This window comes from Agelaius tricolor, unplaced genomic scaffold, assembly GCF_023055355.1.
Source record: "Agelaius tricolor isolate 1412-34295 unplaced genomic scaffold, bAgeTri1.0.p SCAF_31, whole genome shotgun sequence".
NCBI classification, from domain to species: domain Eukaryota; kingdom Metazoa; phylum Chordata; class Aves; order Passeriformes; family Icteridae; genus Agelaius; species Agelaius tricolor.
The window spans coordinates 2,939,101-2,962,847 of NW_027269291.1; the positions used below are offsets into that span (position 1 = coordinate 2,939,101).

The following is a 23,747-nucleotide window of genomic DNA, read 5'->3' on the forward strand; positions in this document are numbered from 1 at the left end:
ACAGATGTGTCAAGTACTGCACCCAAGCGTCCGCAGTGCAGGGGACACCGCTGCGCCCGGGGGTCCCCAGCGCGGGGACCGTGCTGTGCTGCCCGACGGGGCACCCCGTGTCCCCCGGTGCGGCTACCGGTGCCGGTCCCGCTCCCCGCGGGGTCCTTCAGGCGGCCCCGGTGCGGGGGTCCCCGCCGAGCCCGGGCTCCCCAGCGGCGGCGCGGGGCCGGGGCCGCCGGCGGAAAGTGTGTCACTGGGGCACGAGGCTGTCCCCGGGAATCACATGGGGGAGGCGGCGGCGCCGCGTGCGGCCCAGTGCGCAGCCGCGGCCGGTGCGGGGGGCGGCGGGGCGGGCGGCGGGCGCACAACAGCCCGCACCGGGCGGCGGCGCGGCACGGCTCGGCGCGGCTCCGCTCCGGGAGGCTCACGGGGCCGGGACAGGATGGCGGCCCCCGAGGCCGGCAGCACAGGTCAGTGCCCCGCCGGAGCCCCCCACCCCCGGGACCACCGTGCGGGCACCGGCAGCGGCAGCGGTCCCCGGCACCGGAGCGGATCGGGGGTCAGCGCCCCGGGACCGCGGAGAGGGGCTGCGCGCTTGAGACGCGAATTGGAGGGGTCCGGACACCGGGACCGAGGGGTCCCGCACGCCCGACCGGGCAGGATGCGCACTGGGACCGCGTCCCGGAACGGGGCTCCGTCCTACCGGGACCGGGGGGTCCTGCAGAGCGGGGTAAGGCTCGGACAGCGGGGCCGGGGTGTCCCCTGGAGGAGGGTAGGGAGGGCTGCGCGCCGGTACCGGGCGTCTTGCACGCCGGGGCGACGTGAACACCGGCACCGGGGTGCTCCGGTGATCGGGGCAGGAGGGATGGAGACCGGACTGGGGTGTCCCGAACGCCGGAGCGTGCGGGACGCGGGGGTAGGAAGGCTGAGAACGGGGATCTGTGTTCCGGGAGGTCCCGGACAGCGGGATCGGAGGGGAGCGCGGCGGGACCCGGGTGTCCCGGAGACCGGGACCGAGGATTCCCGAACGCCGGAGAGTGCGGGACGCGGGGGTAGGAAGGGTGAGAGCAGGGATTGTTGTCTCCTGGGCAGCGGAACCGGAGGGGAGTGAAGTGGGTCCGGGTGTTGTCTCCTGGGGCAGCGGGACCGGGCTGTCCCAGGAACCGGGAGCGCACTGGGATCGGTGTGTACCGGGCGGCGGGAGCGATCAGGGTGACCGGAGGAGACCGCGGCGGGGTGTTCCTATCAGCGGCACCGGGGCCACGGGACCGGGCAGCCCGTGGACGGCCGAGGCGGTGCCGCGCGTGTCGGGGCTCCCTGCACACCGGGAGGGACGGGGGGGGAACCGGAGGCGGTGCCCCCCCCTTCCCCCGTGTCCCCCCCCCGCACGTGTCCCCCTCCCCGCCGCTGCCACGTGCGGAGTTTGTTTTCCCCTCAGCCCCGCCCCGCCCCCTCCCATTGGTCGGCACATGACATCAGCGATGACGTCACGCGCGGAACTGGGGACGCCGCCGTTCATTGGGGGGGCGGCCCTGTCTCCGGGGCAACGAGAAGGGGCGGGGCGGAATTTGGCCAATGAGAGGCGGGTGGGCGTGGTAAAGCGTGAAGGGGCGGGGTTTAGCGGGGCCACGTGCGGCTGGAGCACGTGGGGCGGCGGCGTGAGGCCGCCTGAGCTTGGGGGGGGCTGCGGGGAGGCTGTTTGGGGGGGGTTCCCTCTGTTTTGGGGTCAACAGAGTTTCCCTCTCTCTGGGGGAAGCCTTTCTGGGGAATCCCCGCACCCCAAATCCTAAAATGAGTGTCCCGAAGCTTTGGGGTGCGGGGATCCCCCCAATTATTTTGGTGCCTTAGCAGCGGGGTGTCCCCAGGATCAGCTGCCCCGGAGGTGGGACCCACTGTCCCCAATTCGGTGACCCCCTTTGGAGGTGGTTCAGTGAGGGGGGATGGTGACAAGCTGGCTCTGGCGCGTGGCATCTGTGCCAGCGGCACCGTGTGCGGCGGGAGACACATGGCCCTGGTGATCCCGTGTGTCCCCGACATCACCATCCACGTGTCCCAGCCCGGAGTCGTGTCCCGGTGCTGCTGTCCCTGCCCCGTGAGTGGGGTGACAACGACTGTGCCTTCAGCCAGGGGCCACGCATATGTCCCCCAACCATGCTCTCCCCATTTTCGGGGGTCCTCACACAGCTCCTCAGTCCTGCAGTGGGGACTTACCCCCCTCAGTTTGGGGGCGCTGCGCTGGGAGCATCTCGGTGCCATGGGGGGGCTGCACCGGGGACACCCCAGTGCCGTGGGGGCTCCGTCCCGGGGGGCTGCGCCGTGGCACCGTCCCGGGAGCTGTGGGGCGGGAGCTGCAGGCACCGAGCCAGGAACGGCAGCAGTAACTCTGTGACCTCCTGATTTCACCTCTGCAGACGGTTCCCAGCCCACATTCCTCCTGCAGGCAATTCCGGGGTGCCCTGCCCGTGTCCCCAGCCGGCACGTACCCGGATAAACCCGGCTGTCCCCGTCCCACGTGGGGCCGTGGCCCGTGGCTGCCGCTGGGTGCGGTGCCTGACTCAGGGTGGGCGGCACACGTGCGGCGCAGCGGGATATCCACGGATCCGGGATGCATCCGGGGCGCTTCCCTGGAGACCCCACCCCGCGTGGGGCTGCGATTCCCCTCCGCGGGGCTTCCCCCCCACCCCCGCGGTGCCTGGTGGAGCTCAGTGCTTAAGTGGCCCACCGGGATGCCCGTGGATCTGGGATGCTTCCCTATGGATCCCACCCCACCCGGGGCTGCAATCGCCCTCCGAGGGGTTTTCCCCTCCTCAGCTGGCAGAGGCTGAGCCTGGCACAGCTCAGTGCACGTGTGGCTGCGCGGGATGCCCACGGATCCTGATTGCCGATGGATTCGGGGTGCTTCCCTGGGCATCCCACCCACCTCCGTGAGTCGGGGGAGGCTGAGCCCGGCCCAGCTCGGTGCATGAGTGGCTCCTTCTCTCTGCAGGTGGGGTGATCAGCTACGTGGGCTCCAGCGGCGCCTCTCCCACCCGCACCAGCCCCGTGTCCCTCTGCAGCGACAGCTCCAACGGGAGCTCCCAGTCGGGCTCGCAGCCCTTCCCCACCTACTTCCCACCGTCGCCCACCGGCTCCCTCCAGGATTCCCGCGCCTATGGCGGAGCCACGCTGGCCCCCCATGAAGACGGCTCCCCTTCCTCCTCCTCGTCATCCTCTTCCTCCTCCTCCTCTTCCTCGTTCAGTTCCTCGGTGAATTTCCCCGGTGTGCAGCCGGTCCCCGCGGACGAGCGGCGCCGCAGCTCGCCGAGCAAAGCCGGCAGCACCGTCACCAGTGAGTGGGGCTCCCGGGGGAGGGTGGCGGGGGGGTCTCCTCATCCCTGGACCCCGCTGACTCCCGTCCCCCCGCAGAGCTGAACGGGATGGTGCTGCTCTGCAAAGTCTGCGGGGACGTCGCCTCCGGCTTCCACTACGGCGTCCACGCCTGCGAGGGCTGCAAGGTACCGGGATGGGGCCGGGGATGGGGCACGGAGCCCCTGTCCCACTGCGGGGACCCCCAGTGATTCCCGCCGCTCGCCCCGCAGGGCTTCTTCCGCCGCAGCATCCAGCAGAACATCCAGTACAAGAAGTGCCTCAAGAACGAGAATTGCTCTATCGTCCGCATCAACCGCAACCGCTGCCAGCAATGCCGCTTCAAGAAGTGCCTGCTGGTCGGCATGTCCCGTGATGGTGAGCTCGGAGCGACCCTCGTGACGTCCTGAGCCGAGGATTCCCTCCGGGGGTGGGATTCTCCGTGCCCAGCGAGCTGGTCCCTTCCCGGGATGTCTCCAGGGCTGTACCTCCCCTCTGGAGCCGCCCCCCCCGCCTATGCTGGGTGCTGTGCCCATCCCACGGGATGTGTTCCTCTTTCCTGGAACCCCCCCATATGTGGGGCTGCTTGTCCCTTCCAAGGCTGAGTGCCCCGTGCCCAGAGCTGCATGTCCCCCCCATGGCCAGGGCTGTGCATCCCCTCCCACACTGGGTCCCCCAACATCGAGGCTGTATGTCCCTCCCTTGGATGCTTCCCCCGCTACTCAGATCTCTACATCCCTCCCGGGATGGGTCCCTCTATGTTCAGGGCTCAGTGTCCCCTCCAGGACCAGGCATTCCAATTTTAAAAGCTCCGTGTCCCCTCCCGGGATGGGTCCCCCTATGTTGGGTCCCCTCCAGGACCGGGTCTTCCCATTTTTAAGGCTCCGTGTCCCCTCCCGGGATGGGCAGCGTGTCCCCTCCAATCCCGGGGTGGGGATGCAGCCTTGCTCCCATCAGCCCCTCATGGTGCAGGTCTGGGGGGGCACGGGGGTGTCTCCGCCAGCCGCTGATGTCCCCCTAACTCCGGTGTCCCCCCTCAGCCGTGCGCTTCGGGCGCATCCCCAAGCGGGAGAAGCAGCGGATGCTGGCGGAGATGCAGAGCGCCATGGGCGGCATGGCCAGCGCCCCACCGCCGATGCCGGGGCCCGGCGAGGGTCCCGCCGCGGGCGGGGGGCACGCAGCGCCCCCCGGCCCCCCGCCGCTCGCCCCCCCCGCCTGCTTCTCCCAGTTCCCCCAGCAGCTGACGCCGCCCCGCTCGCCCAGCCCCGGCGGGGCCACCGAGGATGTCATCGCGCAGGTGGCCAAGGCGCACAAGGAGATCTTCATCTACGCGCACGACAAGCTGGGACCCCCTCCCGCCTGCGACAGCGGCCTCCTGCGCTGGGACGCGCCCCCCGCCTGGGCCCCCGGCCCCCCCGAGCCCCGGCTGTGCCCCGCCGCCTACCCCGAGCCCCCGGCCCCGCGGGGGTGCCCCTGGCCCCGCGGCCCCAAGGACGTCCTGCCGGTGAGCGCTCCCGCTCCCCACACCCCCCCCAGGCTATTTTTAGCCGCTAATCACATTAACCCCCTCGTCCGTGCCCCACTCCCCCGTGGGGAGAGCCCGGGGGCGCCCCCGGTGCCCGCTGACCGCCGCTCCCCCGCAGGCGTGCCCCATGAACAGCCACGTGCCCGGGCGCAGCGGGCGCTCCGTGCAGGAGATCTGGGAGGATTTCTCCCTCAGCTTCACCCCCGCCGTCCGCGAGGTCGTGGAGTTCGCCAAGCACATTCCCGGCTTCCAGGCGCTCTCCCAGCACGACCAGGTCACCTTGCTCAAGGCTGGCACCTTTGAGGTACGTCCTGGAACGGTGAGGAGTTGATGGTGCCCCACAGACTGACAGAGTGCCCCATGGACTGGCACAGAGCCCCAAAGCACGGAACAGTGGGCCAGAACACAGCAGGAGCCCTGTGGCATTGCAGTGCCCCACATTTGAGAGCCACGGCGCCCATGGCATTGCCTGGTGCCTCAGAGCACTGCAGTGCCCCACATTTGGGATCTGTGGCACAGAGCACGGTGTCCCTGTCATGGCACAGTGCCCTGAGGACTGGCATGGAGCCCTGCAGCACTGCAGTGCTTCACAATCAGGAGCTGTGGCATGCAGCACAGTGCTCCTGGCATTACACGGTGCCCCATGGCACTGCAGTGCCACTCTTTTGGGAGCTGTGGCATGGAGCACGATGCCCCAAGCATGGCATGGTACCCCATAATTGGGGACCACGGGCTAACACGAAGCCCCATGCCCCATTGTAATGCCCCATTGTAGTGCCCCATTGTAGTGCCCCACATTTGGGAGCTGTGGCATGTAACACAGTGCCCATGGCATGGTACCCCACGTTTGGTAGTCACAATATGGATCACAGAGCCCGTGGCATGGCACAGTGCCCTTGGCATTGCCTGGTGCCCCATGGCACAGCAGTGCCCCACATTTGGGAGCCGTGGCATGAAACACAGTGCCCCTGGCATCACACGGTGCCCATGGCATGGTACCCCACATTTGGTGGTCACAATATGGATCACAGAGCCCATGGCACGGCACAGTGCCCCTGGCATTGCCTGGTGCCCTGTGGCACGGCAGTGCCCCCACATCTGGGAGCTGTAACATGGAGACCGATGTCCCTGGCATGAAGCACGGTGCCCGTGGCTCTGCCTGGTGCCCTGTCCCACATCCTGCCCCCTGCCCACAGGTGCTGATGGTTCGTTTTGCGTCGCTCTTCGACGTGAAGGAGCAGACGGTGACGTTCATGAGCCGCACGCGGTACGGGCTGGAGGAGCTGTGGGCCATGGGCATGGGAGACCTGCTGGGGGCCATGTTCGACTTCAGCGAGAAGCTCAGCGCCCTCGAGCTCAGTGACGAGGAGCTGGGGCTCTTCACTGCCGTTGTCCTGGTCTCAGCAGGTGGGCACGGGAGGATTTGGGGACATTGAGGAGATTGGGGCTGGGATCAGAGGAGTTTGGTAAAGAATTGAGGGGTTTGGAAAAGAATCGAGGGGTTTGGGGCTGGGATCAGGGGTTAGTGGGGTGTTCGGGGCATTCAGGGATGGGATTTGGGTGGCACTGAAGTGATACAGGGGGAATATCGGGGGTTCAGTGCTGAGATGGGGGTGATGCTGGGGTGTGATCAGGAGGTTTTGGGCGTGGAACTGAGGTGTCCCCTCCCCTGCCTCGTCAGACCGCTCGGGCATGGAGGACACGGCATCGGTGGAGCAGCTGCAGGAGACGCTGCTGCGGGCCCTGCGCGCCCTCGTGCTGAAGACGCGCCCGGCCGAGACCTCGCGTTTCACCAAACTGCTGCTGAAGCTGCCGGACCTGCGCACCCTCAACAACCTCCACTCCGAGAAGCTGCTCTCCTTCCGCATCGACGCCCAGTAGTGCCCCCCCGGATCCCCCTCCCGCGCACCCCTGTACATACACCACAGCGGGGGGACGGACACACAGACTTCCCCCCCTCCCCCGGGGCAGCACCGACCCCGTGGCGCCCGTCGGACTCGCAGGGATTCACCCCGAGGTGGGCGCCAGGATGCTGGGACCCCCCTCCCACCCCAACCCCAAATCGGGCACCACCCCCACGGCACCGCTGGCAGCGCCGGGGGGGTCCCCTCGCCCCGACATCCCCGTTCTGGCGGCCGGGGGTGGGATGCAGAGCCGTGCTGGGGGGGTGGGTGGGTCTAGAGGAGGGGAGGGGGGGTGGTCGGGGAGGGGGGGGGTTTGGTTGGTTGGTTTTTTTTTCATCATATATTTATTACATAAATATATAGTAAAATAGACCAGCAACAATTACCATAAAAATATCTTTCTTTAAAATCCTGACCAAAACACAAAAGGGTTTAAAATCGCACGTCACAGACTGTGATTGTCACGGGGGCTCCACGGCCCCCCCGGCCCGCGCCCCTACATTCAGCGACGCCGGCCGCGCCCCCCCACCCCCCCCCCACCCCCCCAGCACCCTGCATAGTGGGGGACCCCGCGTGGGGCGCGCCGAGCCGAGCCGGGCCGTGCCGGGGCTGTGCTGGGCCAGGTGCTGGCCGGGCTCGACGCCCGCGGGCAGGGGCAGCTCTGGAGCCATGAGGTATGTGCTTGGGGGGGGGGGGACACAGGGGGGCGCGGGGACGGGGGGGGGGGACGCGGGGTGGCCCGGGGGAGGTGGCGCAGGGGGTGGGGGGCACCGCTGTGGCCCCCCGGGACCGACGCTGGATGCTGGACGTGCGATGGCGACGCGAGACGGAGACGCGGGGACGGCCCGGGGGGGGGCGTGGGGGGTGTACGGGGTGGGGGGCGTGCGGGTGGGCAGCGGGTGGGGGGGGGTCGGGCTGAGCTCCCCCCCAGCCCGGGACAAGCTGCCCCAGGGCCCCGTGTGGCCGCTCGGGGGGGGGTCACGGGGGCTGATTAAGACACGTCCCGTGTCGCGACGGGAGCGCGCGGTGTCGCACGGAGTGTGCGTGCGCGGGAACGCGCGGGCAGCGCGGGGACACGGCACCGGCACCGCAACGACATGGAACGGCACCGGAACGGCCACGGCACCGGCACCGGAACGGCCACGGGCACCGGCACCGCGCCCTCATTGCACCAACAGGAGTTGCCATGGCACTGACATGGCACGACGCGCGTGGCCGTGGCACCGGCGTTGCGCCAGCGTGCCTCGCGCTGGCACCGACCTGGCACAGCCGCGGCGCTGGCACGGCACCAGCACGCGTGGCCGTGGCAGCAACATGGCACTGCCACCGCCGGGCGTGGGGGGCATCACCCGGGTGCCGCGGCCCCGCCCGTGGCCCGAAGGCACGAGGTGGGACCGGTGCTGCCAGGGGTGGGGGGCGAACGCCCGAACCTGTGCCCCCCCCCAGTGCGGGCGTTAGTGTTCGGCTCCTATTGCACCGCCCGCAGCCGGTGCTGCCGGGACCCCCAAACCGGGACCCCCAAACTGGGACCCCCAAAGGGGGGATCCCAGCCGGGCCCCCCCGAGCCAGGCGCCTGGGTGGGGGTTTAAGACATTTTGCACCAAGGTCCAGTCCGGCGCTGGTATTTGGGGCTGGGGGCAGGCGCCCCCACCCAGGGCACCCCAGGGTGCCACAGCCCCGCTGTGCCCCCCAACCCAGCTGCAAGGGGTCTGGCAGGGCCCCCCAACACCACTCCCATGGTTGGGGGGGAGTCTGGAGTGTGGGGAGAGCCCAGCCCGGCCCCCTGTGCCTATGGGGGGGGGGAACGGGGACGTGTCTGGTGTTGGGATTTTTCTGCTTTTAAACGACCCGTAAAAAGATTTTTTTTTTAATTACAAAAATTATATATTTTATATATATTTATATATATATATATATATATATATATTAGCTTAGGTGGGCCCGGCCTGCCTTGCCGGCCCCCCCCCGGCCCGCACCCCCCCTCGGCCTCCGCCTGAGGTAAGAAAAAATTCACAAACCTAAATTTGGGAGGGGGGGGGTTTAAAAAGGTGATAAAACCATTCCCGGGTGCCCCCTCGCAGCTGTGCCCCCCCCCACCCCTCAAGCCCCCTGTGGGATTCCCCCTGCCGGCCCCCACCTCAGCCCGGCCCCCCCGGGAGCACTGGGGGGGCAGTTGGGGGGTGCAGCCCCCCCAAAGTGCTGCTGCCGGGGGGGGCTGGGGCAGTAGTGCAGTGGGGGGGTCCCGGTGGGGCACCCAAAGCCCCCCCAGCTGGCGCCCCCGGGGCCTTTGCAACTCCTGACTGGACACGACAAAACCCACGAGGACAAGGGGAAAAACAACAAAAAAAAAAGGACAACGGAAAATTGGGGGGGTTTTGGGGGGAGGGGGGAGAGTGCCCCCCCCCCCCCCAGTGTCCTGCAGCGCCCACCATCCGCGGCGCTTGGCACAAAAATCATCTCCTCTCAGCCCAAAAAAAGACAAGAGAACCCCCAAAACCCCAATTCTGGCCCCAAATTTGGGGATAAGGGGGGGGGAGACACAGGGGGGGTCACCCCAGCCGGGGCAGACCCAGTGGGCTGGGGTGGGGGGTCCACCAGCCCTGCACCCCGATGGGCTGGGGTCCCCCTCGCCACTGCTGTGCCCCCCCTGTGCCCCCACCTTGCTATGGGGGGGTCCTGGCCCTCACCCCACTATGGGGGATGGGGGTCCCAGCCCCTGCCCTGCTATGGGGGAGGGTCCTGGCCCCCACCCCAGCCCCCCAAATTGCTGCCCGGCCAAAAGTGCATATGGCCACGGCCCCCCAGCCGGGGCAGCCTCTCCCTGTGCAGCCCAGAGCCCCTCCTCTCCTCCCTGCTCTTCCTCCTCCTCCTCCTCCTCCTCCTCCTTCCAAAGTGCAGTTAGTTTAATATTTTAGCCTCTCAGGGAGGGAAATAAATGCTTAAAAAATAATAATCTACGAAGAGAAGGACAATAAAGGGAACGCTCGACCGTCGGGGCCCTTCCCTGTGCAAACAAACAAAATTCGTCAAGTCCTGGGGCGGGGTGGGGGGGTGGGGGGTGGCTGTTGGGGGGCACAGCAGGACCCCCACCCTGGGCACAGCATCCCCTTGTCCTTACAGGGGGACGAGAAAGATTTGGGGCGGGGGGGGGCCAGAGCGGGGTTTGGGGGGGCACAGGGTGGGGGTGGTGTCGTCCCTACACCTCCTGGTCCTCGAAGACCTCGAGGAAGAGGGGGGGGAAGAGCTCGGTGGGACACTCCACCTTCATGTGCAGGAAGCGGCTGGCGTGGCAGGCGCCGATCATCCGCAGATCCGTCACCTTCATCAGCAGCTTGGGCCAGAAGTGGGGAATGTTGTGTTTGCGGTAGTTGATGTAGTGCTCAAAGGCCAGCAGATAGGTCTCCTGGCACTTCTCGATCTTCTCCACGCAGATCAGCCCCGTCCGGTCTGCAGGAACCCAAGGAATCGTCAGGGGATGGTGGAATTACACAATGGTTTGGGTGGGGATGTTAAAGCTCATCCAGTCCCACCTCTGCATGGCAGGGACACCTTCACTGTCCACCTTCCACCCTGACCCAGAGTGCTCCAAGCCCGGCCTTGGACACTTCCCTTTGTCAGGTCCCCACCACCCTCACAGAGAGGAATTTTTTCCCAATACCCCACCACAATCTCCCCTTTTTAGTTTAAACCTCTCTCTGCTGTCCTGGCATTCTCTGCCCATGGAGGAGTCCCTCTCTCAGTCCAGCACTGCAGGGATTCTCCCTCCCACAGGGCTGAGTGTCCCAAACACCCCCTGACTGTTGGGGTGCCCACCCCACAGACCCACCTCAGCCTGGCAGGGGTCCCTAGGGGACCAAGCCTGTGCTCCTGGGTGCCCTCTTCATGCTCCTGAAGCTCTGGGAATTGGGTTGCCCACACCAAATCCACCCAAAATCCAGGGGGGCATGATTTCCCACCCAATGCACCTTGAAGGTGTTGGGGGGCTCTGGCATCAGGGTGCCCATCCAACACCCGCCAGGACAGTGAGGACTTCGGCCACTGGGGTGCCCACCTAATGCACCCCCAAATGCTGGGGGCTCTGGCATTGGGGTGCCCATCCAACACACCCCCAGGACAGTGAGGACTTTGGGCATTGGGGTGCCCACCCAATGCACCTCCAAATGCTGGGGGTTGTGTGCAAAGGGATGCCAACACAACAATCCCCATGGACACTCTCTGGGCATGGGGGTGCCCACCCAATTCCCCCCAAACCTGCAGGGGATCTCTGGCATCAGGGTGCCCACCCAACCCCTCCCCAGGACAGCGAGACCTCTGAGCATTGAGATGCCCACCCAACAAACCCTCTGACCCCCCCGGCCACCAGCGTGTCCATCACCCCATTACCTGAGGACATGAGCAGCACAGCCTGGAGCAGGGCCACCTCGGTGTCATCCAGGTTGAAGGCAGAGAGGGACTTGCCCAGGTCGAAGATGGCATCGGAGACGACGCCGAGGCCGCCGTTCTTGAGCTGCTCCCGTTTCACCGCCATCTCCCCGCTCAGCGTCAGCGTCTCGCTCTCGGGGTCGTAGCGCACGGCCGCCCGCAGCGACATGATCTCCATGCAGCACCCCTTCAGCAGGATGATCTGGTCCTCACAAGGCAGCTGGGGGCAGTTTTGGGGGGGGGTTTGGTGTGATTTAGACACTGGGCTGAGCACACCCCACACCTCCCAACGTTCCCAGCCTGCTGTTACCTCTGAAAACATGGGCAGTTTTTTGGCAAAGTCGACCACGCGGGTGATGGCCGGGGTGATGATTTTTGTAAACTCGCTGAACGCCTCCAGGTCGACTTTGTCCCCGTCAGGCATGGAGGCCATAGGGGACTGGCCGATGTCCTCAGGCTGTAGGGGACACAGTGGGGTTCGGGGGTGTCATGTCACCATGTGTCCCCTGGGACCACTGTGGTGGCATTGAGGGGGTGTGGTGTGACCATGTCACCCCTGGGACCCCACAGCACTGAGGGCATTGAGGGGTGCAGTGTGACCATGTCCCCCATGGCGGACATTGGGTTTGGGGGTGCAGTGTGACCGTGTCCCCCATGGAGGACATTGGGTTTGGGGGCATTGTGTGACTGTGTCACCCTCTGGGATCCTCACGGTGGGCAGTGGTGTTGGAAGTGTGATGTGACCATGTCCTGCCCTGGGACACCCATGGTGGCACTGGGGGTGTGGTGTGACCATGGTGTGACCAACCTGTGCCCCCCACAGTGGTGTTAGGGGGTGCAGAGTGACTCTTTCCCCTCCATGACCCCCACAGTGGACAGTGGCACATGGGGGTGCAGTGTGACCGTGTCCCCCCTCTGGGACCCCCGTGGTGGGCAGTGGTGTTGGGGGTGCAGTGTGACCCTGTTCCCCCTCCCTGGGACCCCCGGGAGGCTCTGATGTGACCTGTCCCCCCTCTGGGGCCCCCATGTCACCGGGAGCAGCCGTGGCAGGGCCAGTGCAGCAGCCAGGAGAGGGAGCTGCATGACAGGGACAGTGACAGGGCCAGCGGCAGGGCCAGGCCAGGGCCACCTGCAGGCACAGCTGTCCCCTTCGGTCACTGCTCACCCCTGAACCCTTTGGGGGTGACCAGCTCAAGGACGCTGAGCAATGTCCCAACCCCCCTCGACTGCCCAAGGACACGGTGACATCCCAAACCCTGGCACTGCCACCACGTGCTGAGTGCCCAGCAGATCCCAGCTGGGGCAGGGGTGGTGACAGAGTCCCCCCACCGCATCCCCTCACCAGGAATTTCCGCTTCTGCTTCCAGTGGCTGCCCTGGGCGTTGGTGCTGCGGTGGGCTTCTGTCACAACGTGGATCAGCTCCCACTCCTCGGCGCTGGGGTTGGGGCGGTGCTGCAGGGATTTGATCATCTCCTCCTTCCGCCGCCGCTCCCGGTTCTCTTCGATCAGTTTCCTCTTGGCTACCCGCTTGGAGTCATCCAGCACCACTGAGGGGACACCCAGCATCAGCGGGGATCCCCCCAGCCGTGCACCCCACAGTGACCCCCCAGCATCAGCAGGGATCCCCCCACAGTGACCCCCCAGCATCAGCGGGGATCCCCTCGCCCCTGCATCCCACAGCTGCACCCACATTGACCCCTCAGCCTCCTCCTGTGGCTGCTCCAGGCATCCCAACTCACCCCACAGCACCACGGCCCCAATGCACCTCCCCAAAGCCCCCACTATCATCTGGGACCCCCACAATCAGCTAGGACCCCCCCATTCGTGCATCCCACTCCACTGCAGCATCTGAAATCCCAGATTGCTCTTGCAGCTGATCTGGGTACCCCAAAGTGCCAGGACCCCAACCTGCCCTGGGGTTCTGCAGCTGATCTGGGTACCCCAAAGTGCCAGGACCCCAACCTGCCCTGGGGTTCTGCAGCTGATCTGGGTACCCCCATGTGCCCCACCATGCCAGGACCCCAACCTGCCCCACCAGCTGAGCCCCCCAGTGCCCCCCAACTCACGGTCCATGGCCATGCCCACGGAGATGCACTTCTTGAAGCGGCACAGCTGGCACTGGTTGCGGGTGATCTTGTCGATGACGCAGCACCCATCGTATTTGCAGGAGTAGGTGGGGTGCAAGTTCTTCTGGATGGTCCGACGGAAAAATCCCTGGGGAGGGAGAAAAGGGGGGACACAGTGAGCCCTGCTGAGCCCCCCCTGAGCCCCCCAAACCCTCCCTGCCCCAGCTCACCTTGCAGCCCTCGCAGGTGATGCAGCGGTAGTGGTAGCCGGTGGCCTTGTCCCCGCACACCACGCACTGTTCATCTTTGTCCAGGTAACTAGGGATGTACCCTGGGGGGACCCCCGAGTCAGGGACCCCCAGGGCACCCCGGGGCAGGGCCCCCAACAGCAGGGACTCATGGGGTGCTCCATGACAGGGATTCCCATGACAGAGACCCCCAGAACACCCCATGAAGAATTCCAATGTCAGGGACCCCCAAGTCAGTGGCCCCCAGAGTGCTCCATGACAGGGTAACCCCAAGTCAGGGACCCCTGGAGCACCCTGCACCAGTGACCCTCCCACAGACCCCACATCAGGGCCCCCCCAGAAACCCTGAATTAGAGACCCTCTGCACACCCCACATCAGGGCCCTCCAGGAGCCCTGAATCAGGAACCCTCTGCACACCCCAAATCAGGGCCCCCCAGAAACCCCAAATCAGGGACCCCTGGAGCACCTGAATCAGGGACCCCCTGCACACCTCACATCAGAGACCCCTGGCACATGCAGCATCACCCCCCATGCCAGGGATGCCCAGTACATCCTCCCCTCTCCGTGCCTCAGTTTCCCCTCCGTCTGCACCCAGCGCTGTCTGTCCTGCCCCTGCCCCTGTCCCGGCACGGGAAGGGTTAAGGCTGGGGGTGAGTGGGGGGTGCCCGAGCCCCCTGCACCAATAAAGCCCCCATTATCCCATTAACCGGCAGCGGGGGGGGTCCCTGTCCCCGTGGCACACAAAGACACACTGTCCCCGCTGCTGTCCGGGGTCCCCCTGCCTGGCAGCCCGGCAGAGCCCCCCCAGCCTCCCCACCACCAACTGCTCAGGGAAACTGAGGCACGGGGTGGTCCCCAGCACCCTCCTGTCCCCCCCAGGAGCCCACCCTCGTGTTTTGGGGGGGGGCAGGACGTGGCAATCCCCGAGGGGTGGGGGAGATGGGGAGGGGGCTGAATGCCTGGGTGCCACCCACAATTCGAGGAGGGGTCCGGGACTGCCGCACCCACCCGGGACCCCACAAACGCAGGCGTGGGGACCCCTCGAGCGCTCTGCAGGTGCTGGATGTGGGGGTCCCCGGGTGTTTTCCCCACTCAGGGAGCGGGGAAGGTGCAGGGGATGGGCGGGAGCCGCACGCCCGGGTCCCCACGGCCCTCCCCCGGCAGGTCCCGCCGGCGCCGGCCGCTCCCCGCCGGGGAATGGGGCAGGGCGGGGGGCAGCGCCTGCGGGGCCCCCTTATCGCCCACCCCAGGGCGCTGCCGCCCCGATAGCACCGCCCCGACCCACGGGGAGCCGGGGGGACGAGCCCCTGGGGGACCCTGCAGGGATGGGGGGTGCAGGGAGGGACTTTGGGGTGCCCGGGATACATGGGAGACCTCGGGCTGCCCACAGGGACATGGGGTGTCCGGGCAACGACATGGGAGCTCCTGGGGTGCCCACAGGGGACACGGGGTGTCCGTGGGACTCCGGGGAGCCCAGGGGTGTCCGTGGGACATTGGGGTGTGCAGACACAGGAATCTTGGGGTTCCCATTGGGGACGAGGGGTGTGCATAGACTTTGGGGGACCCTGGTGACACATGGGGACCCTGGCAAGGATTCGGGGTCCCCAGGCTGGCCCATGAGGTGCCTGGGTGAGCCGGGGGTGCCCAGCAGGGCCAGGGGGTGCCTGGGTGAGCCGGGGGTGCCCAGCAAGGTTCATGGGGTGCCCGGGGGGGTTCAGCAGGAGCCGCGGGTGCCCCCCCCGTACCTGACATGCTGCTCTTCACCAAACATTGGCTGCTCTTTCTTTTGCGCTTCCCATCCAGCCACCTGCGGGAGCGGCGGGGGGGGGGACAGGCTGGGACCGTGCCCACGGATTCCCGTTGCCGCCGCCCCCTCCCCAAACTTCCAACAGCACCCCAAAATCCCCCTCGGACCCTCTTCCCTGCTGGGAATGGGGCACCCCCCGCCCGGGGGTCCAAACGCGGCGATGTCACGGGTGGGGTGCGGCTGGGGGGGGGGGTTGGAGAGGGCCCTGGGGAACCCCCCCCCACCCAGAACAGCTCTGCCGGGACCCCCCCACCCCCGGGACACGGCACCGCCCCGGGGGGGTGGGATCGGGCTGGGGGGGGGGGGGAAAGGAGGGGAAGGGAAAGGGTGGCGGGTGGGGGAGGGGGAAGGGAAAGGGTGGGGGGAGTGGGGGAGGGGCGGGGGAAGGGTGGGGGAGGGGCGAGTGGGGGAGGGGCTCATTCACAGTCAAAGACAAAATGTCCTTTTGGCTGAGCGGGGAAGTGACGTCATCGGGGGCTCAGCCAATGGCGGGCGGCGGGGGTCCGCGCGCGCCCGGCCCCGCGGGGGGGGGGGAAGGGGAGGGGCACCTGCGGGGGGGGGGGGCGACCCCGGGACCCCGCACCCACCCCCGGCTCAGGGGGGGCTTCAGCCCAAGGTGACCCCGGACCGGCCCCCCCCGCCCGAAATAGCCCCGGGGGAGGGGGGGGGTGAGAGGCTCCCGAGGGGAGAGGCACGAGTGGGGGGGGGGGCACCATGGAGGGACACAGGGACACCTGGGCATGGACACACCTGGTGACACGTGGGGTGCAGGGGGACACCCAGGACACGTGGGGATGATCCCCAGAACGGGAGGGACGGCTGGGGACATGTGGGGTACGGGGGGGGGGGGGGGGGGCTGGGGGACACCTGGCGTGCACAGGACATGGGGACACCCACGGAAACGTGCGTGGGGACACACGGCGGGGACGGGGACACGAGGGACACCCAGGACAGAGGGACACACGGGGCATGGACACATGGACACATAAATGACCGTGCAGGGGGACACACCGGGCACGAGGGACACACCGGGCACGAGGACACGAGGGACACATTGGCCACAGGGACACACCGGCACGACAATACAGGGGACACAATGGACACAGGGACACACCGGGCACAATACAGGGGACAGAGCGGGCACAGGGGTGCAGCAGGTATGGGGACACTTGGGGACACACACGACATTCGGACACAGAGGGCACAGGGACGCGCAGGGATACCCCAAGCAGTGCCACACGTGTCCCCCGCGTGTCCCCGCGCTGGGGTGGGGGCTCACCGGGTGTCCTCTGGCTCCGACAGCGGGTCCAGGGTGCTGGGCTTCTGTTCCATTCACCGCAATTCCATCAAGGAGCGCTCAGCACCGACCGGGGGGTGGGGGGGGCTCCGGCGCCACGCGGGGGCCACGGCGGGGTGGCCACGGCGGGGCGGCCACGGCGGGGGGGCCACGGCGGGGCCTACGCCGCGCACCCCATGGTGCCCCTCAGTGCTCAGCACCGCGCAGCATCCCGGGCCGGACCCTGCGGGACGGCGGCGTCAGCCCGGAGCACCGGGAGGAGGGGAGGGACCAACCCTAGGGGACACAGAGGGGACCCCCAGGGAGGGGTGGGACGTATGGGGCACCCCCAGGAGGTGTGGATGCTGATGGCGGGGTGGGTGTGAGTGTGCAAGGGTGTGTGGAGTGTGTAAGGGCGCCCAGGGCTGGGCAAGGGCATGAGGGACGTGTGAGAACTCAAGGAGGGAGCGACGTGCAGGGTGTGACAGCAGCGGGGCTGGGCCAGAGGGCAGAGCGGGGTGAGAGTGTGCACGGGGGGGTGAAAGGCACAGGCGTGAGAAATGCACAGGTGTGCAAGGCTGTGGGAGCACTGAGGGAGGGGAAGAGCGTGTAGAGACATACGAGAATGTGCACAAGTGTGTGAGTGCGTGTACGGGTGTGCCACGCCATGGGAGAGCTGCACAGGTGTGCAGGGCACGTGTGAGTGTGTGCATGGGCATCCAAGAACATGTACAGGTGTGTGAGAGTGTGCACAGGTGTGCAGGGCACGTGTGAGTGCGTGCACTGGTGTGCAAGAACATGTACAGGTGTGTGAGAGCGTGTACAGGTGTGCAGGGATGTGTGAGTGTGTGCATGGGTGTGCAAGAACATGTACAGGTGTGTGAGGGTGTGGCAGCAGGGAAGGCGTGTGTGAGAGTGTGTGCAGGGTTGTGCACAAGGCTCTGTGAGTGTGCACAGGTGTGGGTGGGTGTGCAAAAGCTCACCCAGGGGTGTGAGAATGTGCCCAGGGCTGTGAGTGTGCAGCAAAGCACAAGCACACACAGATGGGAGCTCCCCCCGCCTTTGGGGCAGGGCTGGGGGGGCCCCCAAGAGGTGGGGAGAGCGTTGGGGAGGGGGTGCAGAGGGCAGCCCCTCCCCAGCCAGGGAAGCCCCTCGGATGCTGAGCCCTGACGCGTTCACTGCACAGCTGACCCCCCCCCAAATCTGGGGCTGGGGGTGACTCTTGCTCAGGGGGGTGACCTGTGGGGTGGGGGGGGATTTATGGGGCAGGCGGTCACTTACGGGATGGGGGGCGCCGGAGCTCCGGGCGTTCCCTCCTCCGCGAGCTCTGCTGTGGCAAACACACGATGTGGGGGGGGGGGTCAGGGCACGGGCAGCACCGGGGGGCACCCCCCGACCCCCCCAGTGACGGCAGCAGCACCCCCGGCTCTCGGTGCCCACCCCATTCCATATCCCAGGGGTTCCATATCCCAGGGGTACCCAGCACCCGATTGCGGGGGGGGGGGCCCTGCTCACAACCCCCCCCCCTCCTCCGTGACCCCCCGGTGGACCCTCCCGGCTGAGAGGGGCGCGGGGGGCCCTCAGCCCGCGGCGGGGGGGGCGCGGGGGGGCGGCGGCGGGCGCGGTGCCCAGCCCCGGGCTCCTCCGCTCCGCGCGGGGACAGCAGAAAGTAGGTCACGTTTGTCTTGGCCGCCACAGAAATTCCTCCGGCGGATTTAAAACGCGGCGGACGGGGGCTGGGGGGCCCCCCCCGACACCCCCAAGCCGGCCCCCTTTGCTGCACCCCCCTCTCTCAGATGAGGAAAGCCCAACCAGCGAAGGATGGGGGGTGAGGGATGCTGCACCCATGGGTGCACAGAGCACCCCGTGCGCCGCACGGGGGGTTTGCGCGAGGGGTCCCCCAGAATGAGGAGGGGGCGTTGCCTGCAGCAGCTTCTTCAGGGAAACTGAGGCACCGCAGCGCACCCACCAGCCCGGGGGTACACTCCGCACCTCGGGGGCGGGGAGGGCTCATGGGGAATGGACACCCCTCGCCGCAGCCTCAGGCCGGGTTTGGGGCCGGCGGTACCTATAGAGCCGGGGGCTGCAGCAAATGTTTGTTCCATATGGGAACGGCGCGCCGAGAACTTCCAAGTATAGGCACTGGCAGGGATCCAGAGCTGCGCGGCCCCCGCCGGGCACCGGCCCCCCCCGCCGCCCCCCGCCCCTCTCCCCCGGGACCCGGCAGAGCCCCGACACGCTCGGTGCATGTGTGGGGCTCGGGGTGCAGCGACGTGGCGGTGGAACCGCTGTGGGGTGGAATATGGGCTGTCCCCAAAGCCGGCGTGCGGTGTGGGTGGGCTTGGCCGCCCCGCCTCAGTTTCCCCACTGAGGTGGCCTGGTGGGTGCAGCCCCAAACGAGAGAGGTTTAGGGCTAAAGGCGAGGGGGCCGGTGGCGTTTTAGGACGGGGTTCGCCACCCCAGCGAGACCCCAGCAGCCCCCTGACACCCTCGGCATCACCGGCACCCTGGGATCGCCCGGCGGAGCCTGCGGTGCCGCTCCAGGAACCGTCACTCGAGGAATCCCGGGCGCGCTGGGGCGGCCCAGACAGACAAACACGGGAGGCGGCTCTTCTCGTCCTCCTCCTCCTCCTCCTCTTCCTCCTCCTCCTCCAGCGGGACACGTGTGATGAGCGCAGTCAGGTCTCAGCCCACCCTGCGCCGCCGGCACCCAAACCTGCGCGTCCCACCTGCAGCACCAGGTGCTGCTGGGTGGGTGCTGGGTGCGAGCGGGGTGGCAGCCGGCGGGAGCCCCCCCGGCGCCCCCCCAGCCTAGCCCCACGCCCAGGGGAGCGTTTCTGCTGAGTCGGGTGGTTGCAGGCGGCTGAAAACAACCCGGGGGCAAAGTCCGGGGCTGGGCCGACGGCGGGAGCCACCTCGCCCCAGCGGGGGCACCCAGAACCCCGCTCCCCACGGACCCCACCCCCGGGGACCCCCCCAGACAATGGGACACCCCTCCACAAAGGCACTGACCGCCTGCGTGGGTGCCGGGGCCGCCCCACGGGGCCACTGCCGTGTCCCTGCCCCCCAGCACAGATGGGCTCCGGGGGTCCCAGCGCCCCCCCCAGCCCAGCTGCCAGCCGGGTCAGGGAGGTGAGGCCCTAAGCGCTTTAGCCACGGTGCCAATTAGCGTGATTAGCACGGGCTGGGGGCAGGGCAGCCCCGCGGCCGCCAGCCAGGGATCCCCGGCCATGCGGGCACCGGGGCAGCGTCACCGCGGGCACCGGGGCAGTGCCATGGTGGGCACCGGGGCAGTGTCACACTGGGCACTGGGGCAGTGTCGTGGTGGGCACCGGGGCAGCATCACGGTGGGCACCAGGGTGGCACAGATCTGCCTGACAAACCCTGGCTGCACCGGCTGGCACGACCGTGCTGCGGGAGTGTGGCCAGGCACAGGGCACCTGCCGTGCCACGGCTGGCGGCACCCGGCACGCGCCGATGCCCGTGTGTGAGGCTGTGCCAAGTGCCACACGCGTGTCTGCGTCTGGTGCTGTCACACACCTGTGCCAGTGCCCGGCACACCATCACGCCCAGTGCCATGCGGTGCTGTGGGCACGTGTGGCAGTGGGGACAGCGTGCTGTGCCGTGCTGTGCTGTGTCAGGAGGCTGCAGGAATCCCAGGCATGCACAGCAGCTGGGCAACCCGAGCAAGGGGGATGCCACGGGCCTGACATCAGGGCAGCCCACCCAGTGCCATGGGGGCGCTGCATGGTGCCCCCTCCCCACACAGGATGGCTGAGCCCAGGTTTGTGTCCTCCCTGTGGCTCACGGCTCATTGAAGCCACCACTCGTAGGACAGCTGGTGGCTGCAGGGCTGGTGACCTGTCCCGACACTGACAGGGCACCCAACGTTGTGGCCTTGAGCCTCTGACAGGTCCTGTGTCCGACGGGTCCTGCATCACCACAGAAGGGACCTGCACCGTGACCCAGCCCTGGCCCTGCAGCCCCCACAAAGCCCCCAGGATTGCCAGGAACTCTGCATCCAACCAAGGCCCCCTGGATTCCCAGGAACTCTGCATCCAACCAAGGCCCCCAGGATTCCCAGGAACTCTGCATCCAACCGAGGCCAAACCAGCCACTCCTTCCTGCCGTGTGTGAGCATTCAGCTGTGCCTCCTTTTCCCCATCCCACCGGAGCTGCCTGGCAGAGAAAGAGCCACACTCCCATATCCCCAGCAGCGTGTCCCCTGTGCCAGCACACAGGATGTGGCTCATCCCGATGTCACTGCTTGTCCAGGCTGCAAAGGTCACCCAACAGGGTGACCCCCGAGCGCTTGGTGTGTGCTGAGTGTGCCCAGGCTCAGCTCTTTGGGGTGGCTGCGGGCCCCGAGCCCCGCGGGGTGCCCCTGGCCCCAGGAGGTGTGCCGGGACGCCGGGAGCTATTCTCAGCCCTTGGCACGGCATGGGACGTTTCTAAATCGGGGGCTCTGGTTCACGTGCACGGGGACGAGCTCCTGGGTCCCCTCCCCGCGGGGCCCTGCTTGAAGGGGGGAGGTGGCCGCCACGAGGTGCCCAGCGCGGGCACCCACGAGGGGACACACAGGGACAGGCACCGGGACACGGCACCGGGACCGCCCGTGGGGAGCACGTCCCCCTTGAGAAGGGGACACAAGGGACAGCGCTCGCAGTGTTCCTGCAGTCACCCGACCCTGTCCGAGGGTCTGCAGCGCGGGGGACATCCCGAACGGCACCGCCCCTGGGGGCGCGACCCCGCTGCGCCCCCCGCCCGCATCCAGCCTGAGCGGGGCCCTGGCAGCGCAGCCCGCGCCCGCCTTCGCCTACACCGCGCCCCCCTTCTCCTCCTCCTCCTCTTCCCCCCCAGTCCGGAGGGGGACCCAGGCGTCCGGCCCCGCCCCCACGCACCGGCGGCTGCGCGGGGTCCGGCGGGGCCGGGGGTCCGCGGGATGGGACCCCCGGGGCTGCCCCGCCGCTGCTTCGGTCTCCGCTGACCCGGGAATGCGCTGGCGGGGCGAGGAGCGGAGCCGGGGGATTGGGGGGAGGTCCCGCTTCCTGCAGCCGCCGCCCGTCAGGAGGGGTCCGGGGGTGCGCCCGCAGCCCCCCCCGTGCCTGCTCCTCACGGTGCGGGACACCGGGCGCGTACGGCCCGCGCTCCCCGCTCCGGGAACCCGTGCGCGGGGCGACCCCGCGAAGGTCACGGCCGCGGGAGGGAAAGGGGTGCCGGGGAGAACCCCCACGCGAGGATCCCGCTCCGCCGGCCCCGGGGCCCGCACCATTGCGGGGGGCACGCGCAGCCGCACGGAACTGCCCTGGGGAGGGGGGGACGCGCCGCGTCCCCACCCTGCGCCAAGACCCCCGGGCAGGGGAGCCCCCCCAAACCGGTTCCACCGGGGTTTGCCCGCGCCCCACGGCGGCCCCAGCCCCCCTAGCGCTCCAGCCGAGCCGCGGGGGTCCCCGGTGCTATCGGGGGTCAGGCGGGGTGAGGCGCAGCCCGGCCTCCCGGTGCGGCTCCGGTGTCGGTGGCAGCCCCGGGCGGGGGGGTCACGGCTGAAGGTCGCGGTCCCGGGGTGACCTTGGCCGTGGCGCCCGCCCGCCCCTGCCTCAGTTTCCCCTCACCGCACAGTGGGGACGCGCCAGAGTCCGGTTGCGACCGCATCCCTAACCCCGGCGGCGACACCGGACCGGGGGCAGGATCCGCCCCCCCAGGGTTGGGGTGGGGGACATCCCGCGGGACCGCGGGGCGCCGTGCAGAGGGGAGCCCCCGCCACGCCCCGCGCCCCGCTCAGGGCGAAGCCCGTGGTGCGGGACTCGAGTCCCCCCCCGAAGCCCCGCCGCACCGGGGACGCCCCCCCGCTGCCCCCGCCCTAACCGGGAGCGGCCGAACCGCCCCCCCCCCCCCGCCCCCCCCCGCGCTCCGCTCTCGGCGCAAAAAAAAAATAATTAAAAAAATATTTTAAAATTTAAAACATAAAAAAATCGCAGCATTCCTGCCGCCCTGCGGGGTGGGTGCGGAGGAGCGGACACAGGGGCCCCTAAAACCCTCACGGACACCCCACGGCGCCGTCACGGCCCGGCCGTCCACGGTTCCTCCCCCCCCAGCCGCGACAGGGCCACGGCCTGCCCACGGCCCGGCCCCGCGACCTGCCCACGGCGCGGCCCCGCGCCCATCACCGCAGAGCCACGCCGCGGCCCGGACCCCGCCACGCCGCCACGCCACGGCCACGGGGGGGCCGCGGGGCCGGGGGGCCACGGCCGGGGGGGGGCTGCCCCCGTGGCGTGGCGTGGCGGGCGGGGGGCAGCGCCGTGCCCCGCATGCAGCAGCGGCGGGTGCGGTAGGGGTGGGGGGCGCGGTGCCCCCCCCCCGCCCCCCACGGGGGAACGCGGCCCCCCCCGCCCCACGCCAAACGCCCGGATTTTCCAAGAGAAAAAAAAAAAAAATCTTTGCCCGTGTTTTTTCCTCGCGGTTCGCGGCCCCCGAGCCCTCCGCGGGTCCCGAGGCTCCCGAGGCGATCGCCCCCCGCCCCCCCATTCCACGCACCGAACTGCGCCCGTGCTCAGCCGGGGGGGCCCGGGGGGGGCGGCGGTAAACAACCGGGGGGTGGCGGGGCCGCTCGGGCCGGCGGGGCCGCTCGGGCCGTACCTGAGGTCGACGGCGGCGGGCGCGGAGCGGCGGTGCGGGGCTCGGAGCGGGGCTCGGAGCGGCGGTGCGGGGCGCGGAGCGGAGCGGGGCGCAGCGGCGGCGGCGGCGGCGGACGAACGGCGCTGGCTCCTCCCTCCCCCGGCCCCGCCGCCCGCCCGCTCCGCTCCGCCGCGGCCGCAGCCCCCTCCGCCGGCCGCAGCCGCTCCCTGCAGCCGCCGCGCCCGGCCCCGCGTGGGGACCCACGGGGGAGCGGCGGGGTCCGGGGGTACCGGGGGAGGGTGACCCCGGGATGGGCAGCGCGGGACGCGGGGATGGCGGGGTGGGGACGGTGGCGGTGGCAGGGTGTGTGATGGGAGCCCTGGCGGTGCCCACGGGGATGTGGTGACAGCGACAACGAGGACGGGGGGTGGTGAGCGCAGGGTGGGGGGCTGTGTGCAGGGGGGGCGAGGGGAAGTGCCCAGGGGGTTGGGGATGGCACCCACGGGGAGCTGGGGACTGTGCCCACAGCGTCCCCGGGGTGGTGCC

General features: G+C 68.7%; 2 protein-coding genes across 3 annotated transcripts; one reads left to right on the top strand and one right to left on the bottom strand.

The window, feature by feature from the left end:
* Positions 1 to 332: 332 nt before the first annotated feature.
* Positions 333 to 7,027, top strand: NR1D1 (nuclear receptor subfamily 1 group D member 1). The gene is made up of 8 exons (XM_071450886.1): positions 333 to 461; positions 2,978 to 3,319; positions 3,397 to 3,485; positions 3,570 to 3,714; positions 4,377 to 4,840; positions 4,980 to 5,165; positions 6,058 to 6,268; positions 6,543 to 7,027. The coding sequence occupies exons 1-8, from the start codon at positions 434 to 436 to the stop codon at positions 6,740 to 6,742; spliced, it is 1,665 nt and encodes a 554-aa protein (XP_071306987.1). The 5' UTR covers positions 333 to 433; the 3' UTR covers positions 6,743 to 7,027.
* Positions 7,028 to 8,691: 1,664 nt separating this feature from the next.
* On the bottom strand, positions 8,692 to 23,368 carry THRA (thyroid hormone receptor alpha). Of its 2 annotated transcripts, none has more exons than XM_071450887.1 (10): positions 23,223 to 23,368; positions 17,868 to 17,916; positions 16,590 to 16,830; positions 15,249 to 15,310; positions 13,485 to 13,585; positions 13,255 to 13,402; positions 12,530 to 12,735; positions 11,498 to 11,644; positions 11,149 to 11,407; positions 8,692 to 10,212 (listed from the first exon to the last, which is right to left on the bottom strand). In XM_071450887.1, the coding sequence occupies exons 3-10, from the start codon at positions 16,640 to 16,642 to the stop codon at positions 9,962 to 9,964; spliced, it is 1,227 nt and encodes a 408-aa protein (XP_071306988.1). In that variant the 5' UTR covers positions 16,643 to 16,830; positions 17,868 to 17,916; positions 23,223 to 23,368; the 3' UTR covers positions 8,692 to 9,961. The 2 variants fall into 2 exon arrangements, with proteins under 2 accessions (XP_071306988.1, XP_071306989.1); XM_071450888.1 differs by having other exon boundaries at positions 17,868 to 17,913; positions 23,223 to 23,357.
* Positions 23,369 to 23,747: the final 379 nt, after the last annotated feature.

Bases quoted from the DNA above. Each gene is read 5' to 3' on its own strand.
- NR1D1 (XM_071450886.1), top strand. From the start codon at position 434: ATGGCGGCCCCCGAGGCCGGCAGCACAG. The intron at 3,486-3,569 runs GTACCGGGATGG...CTCGCCCCGCAG, and splicing joins ACGCCTGCGAGGGCTGCAAG to GGCTTCTTCCGCCGCAGCAT. The intron at 6,269-6,542 runs GTGGGCACGGGA...CTGCCTCGTCAG, and splicing joins CGTTGTCCTGGTCTCAGCAG to ACCGCTCGGGCATGGAGGAC.
- THRA (XM_071450887.1), bottom strand. From the start codon at position 16,642: ATGGAACAGAAGCCCAGCACCCTGGACCCGCTGTCGGAGCCAGAGGAC. The intron at 13,586-15,248 runs GTACGGGGGGGG...GGGTCCCCCCAG, and splicing joins GGTGAAGAGCAGCATGTCAG to GGTACATCCCTAGTTACCTG. The intron at 11,645-12,529 runs GTGAGGGGATGC...TGTCCCCTACAG, and splicing joins AGCAGAAGCGGAAATTCCTG to CCTGAGGACATCGGCCAGTC.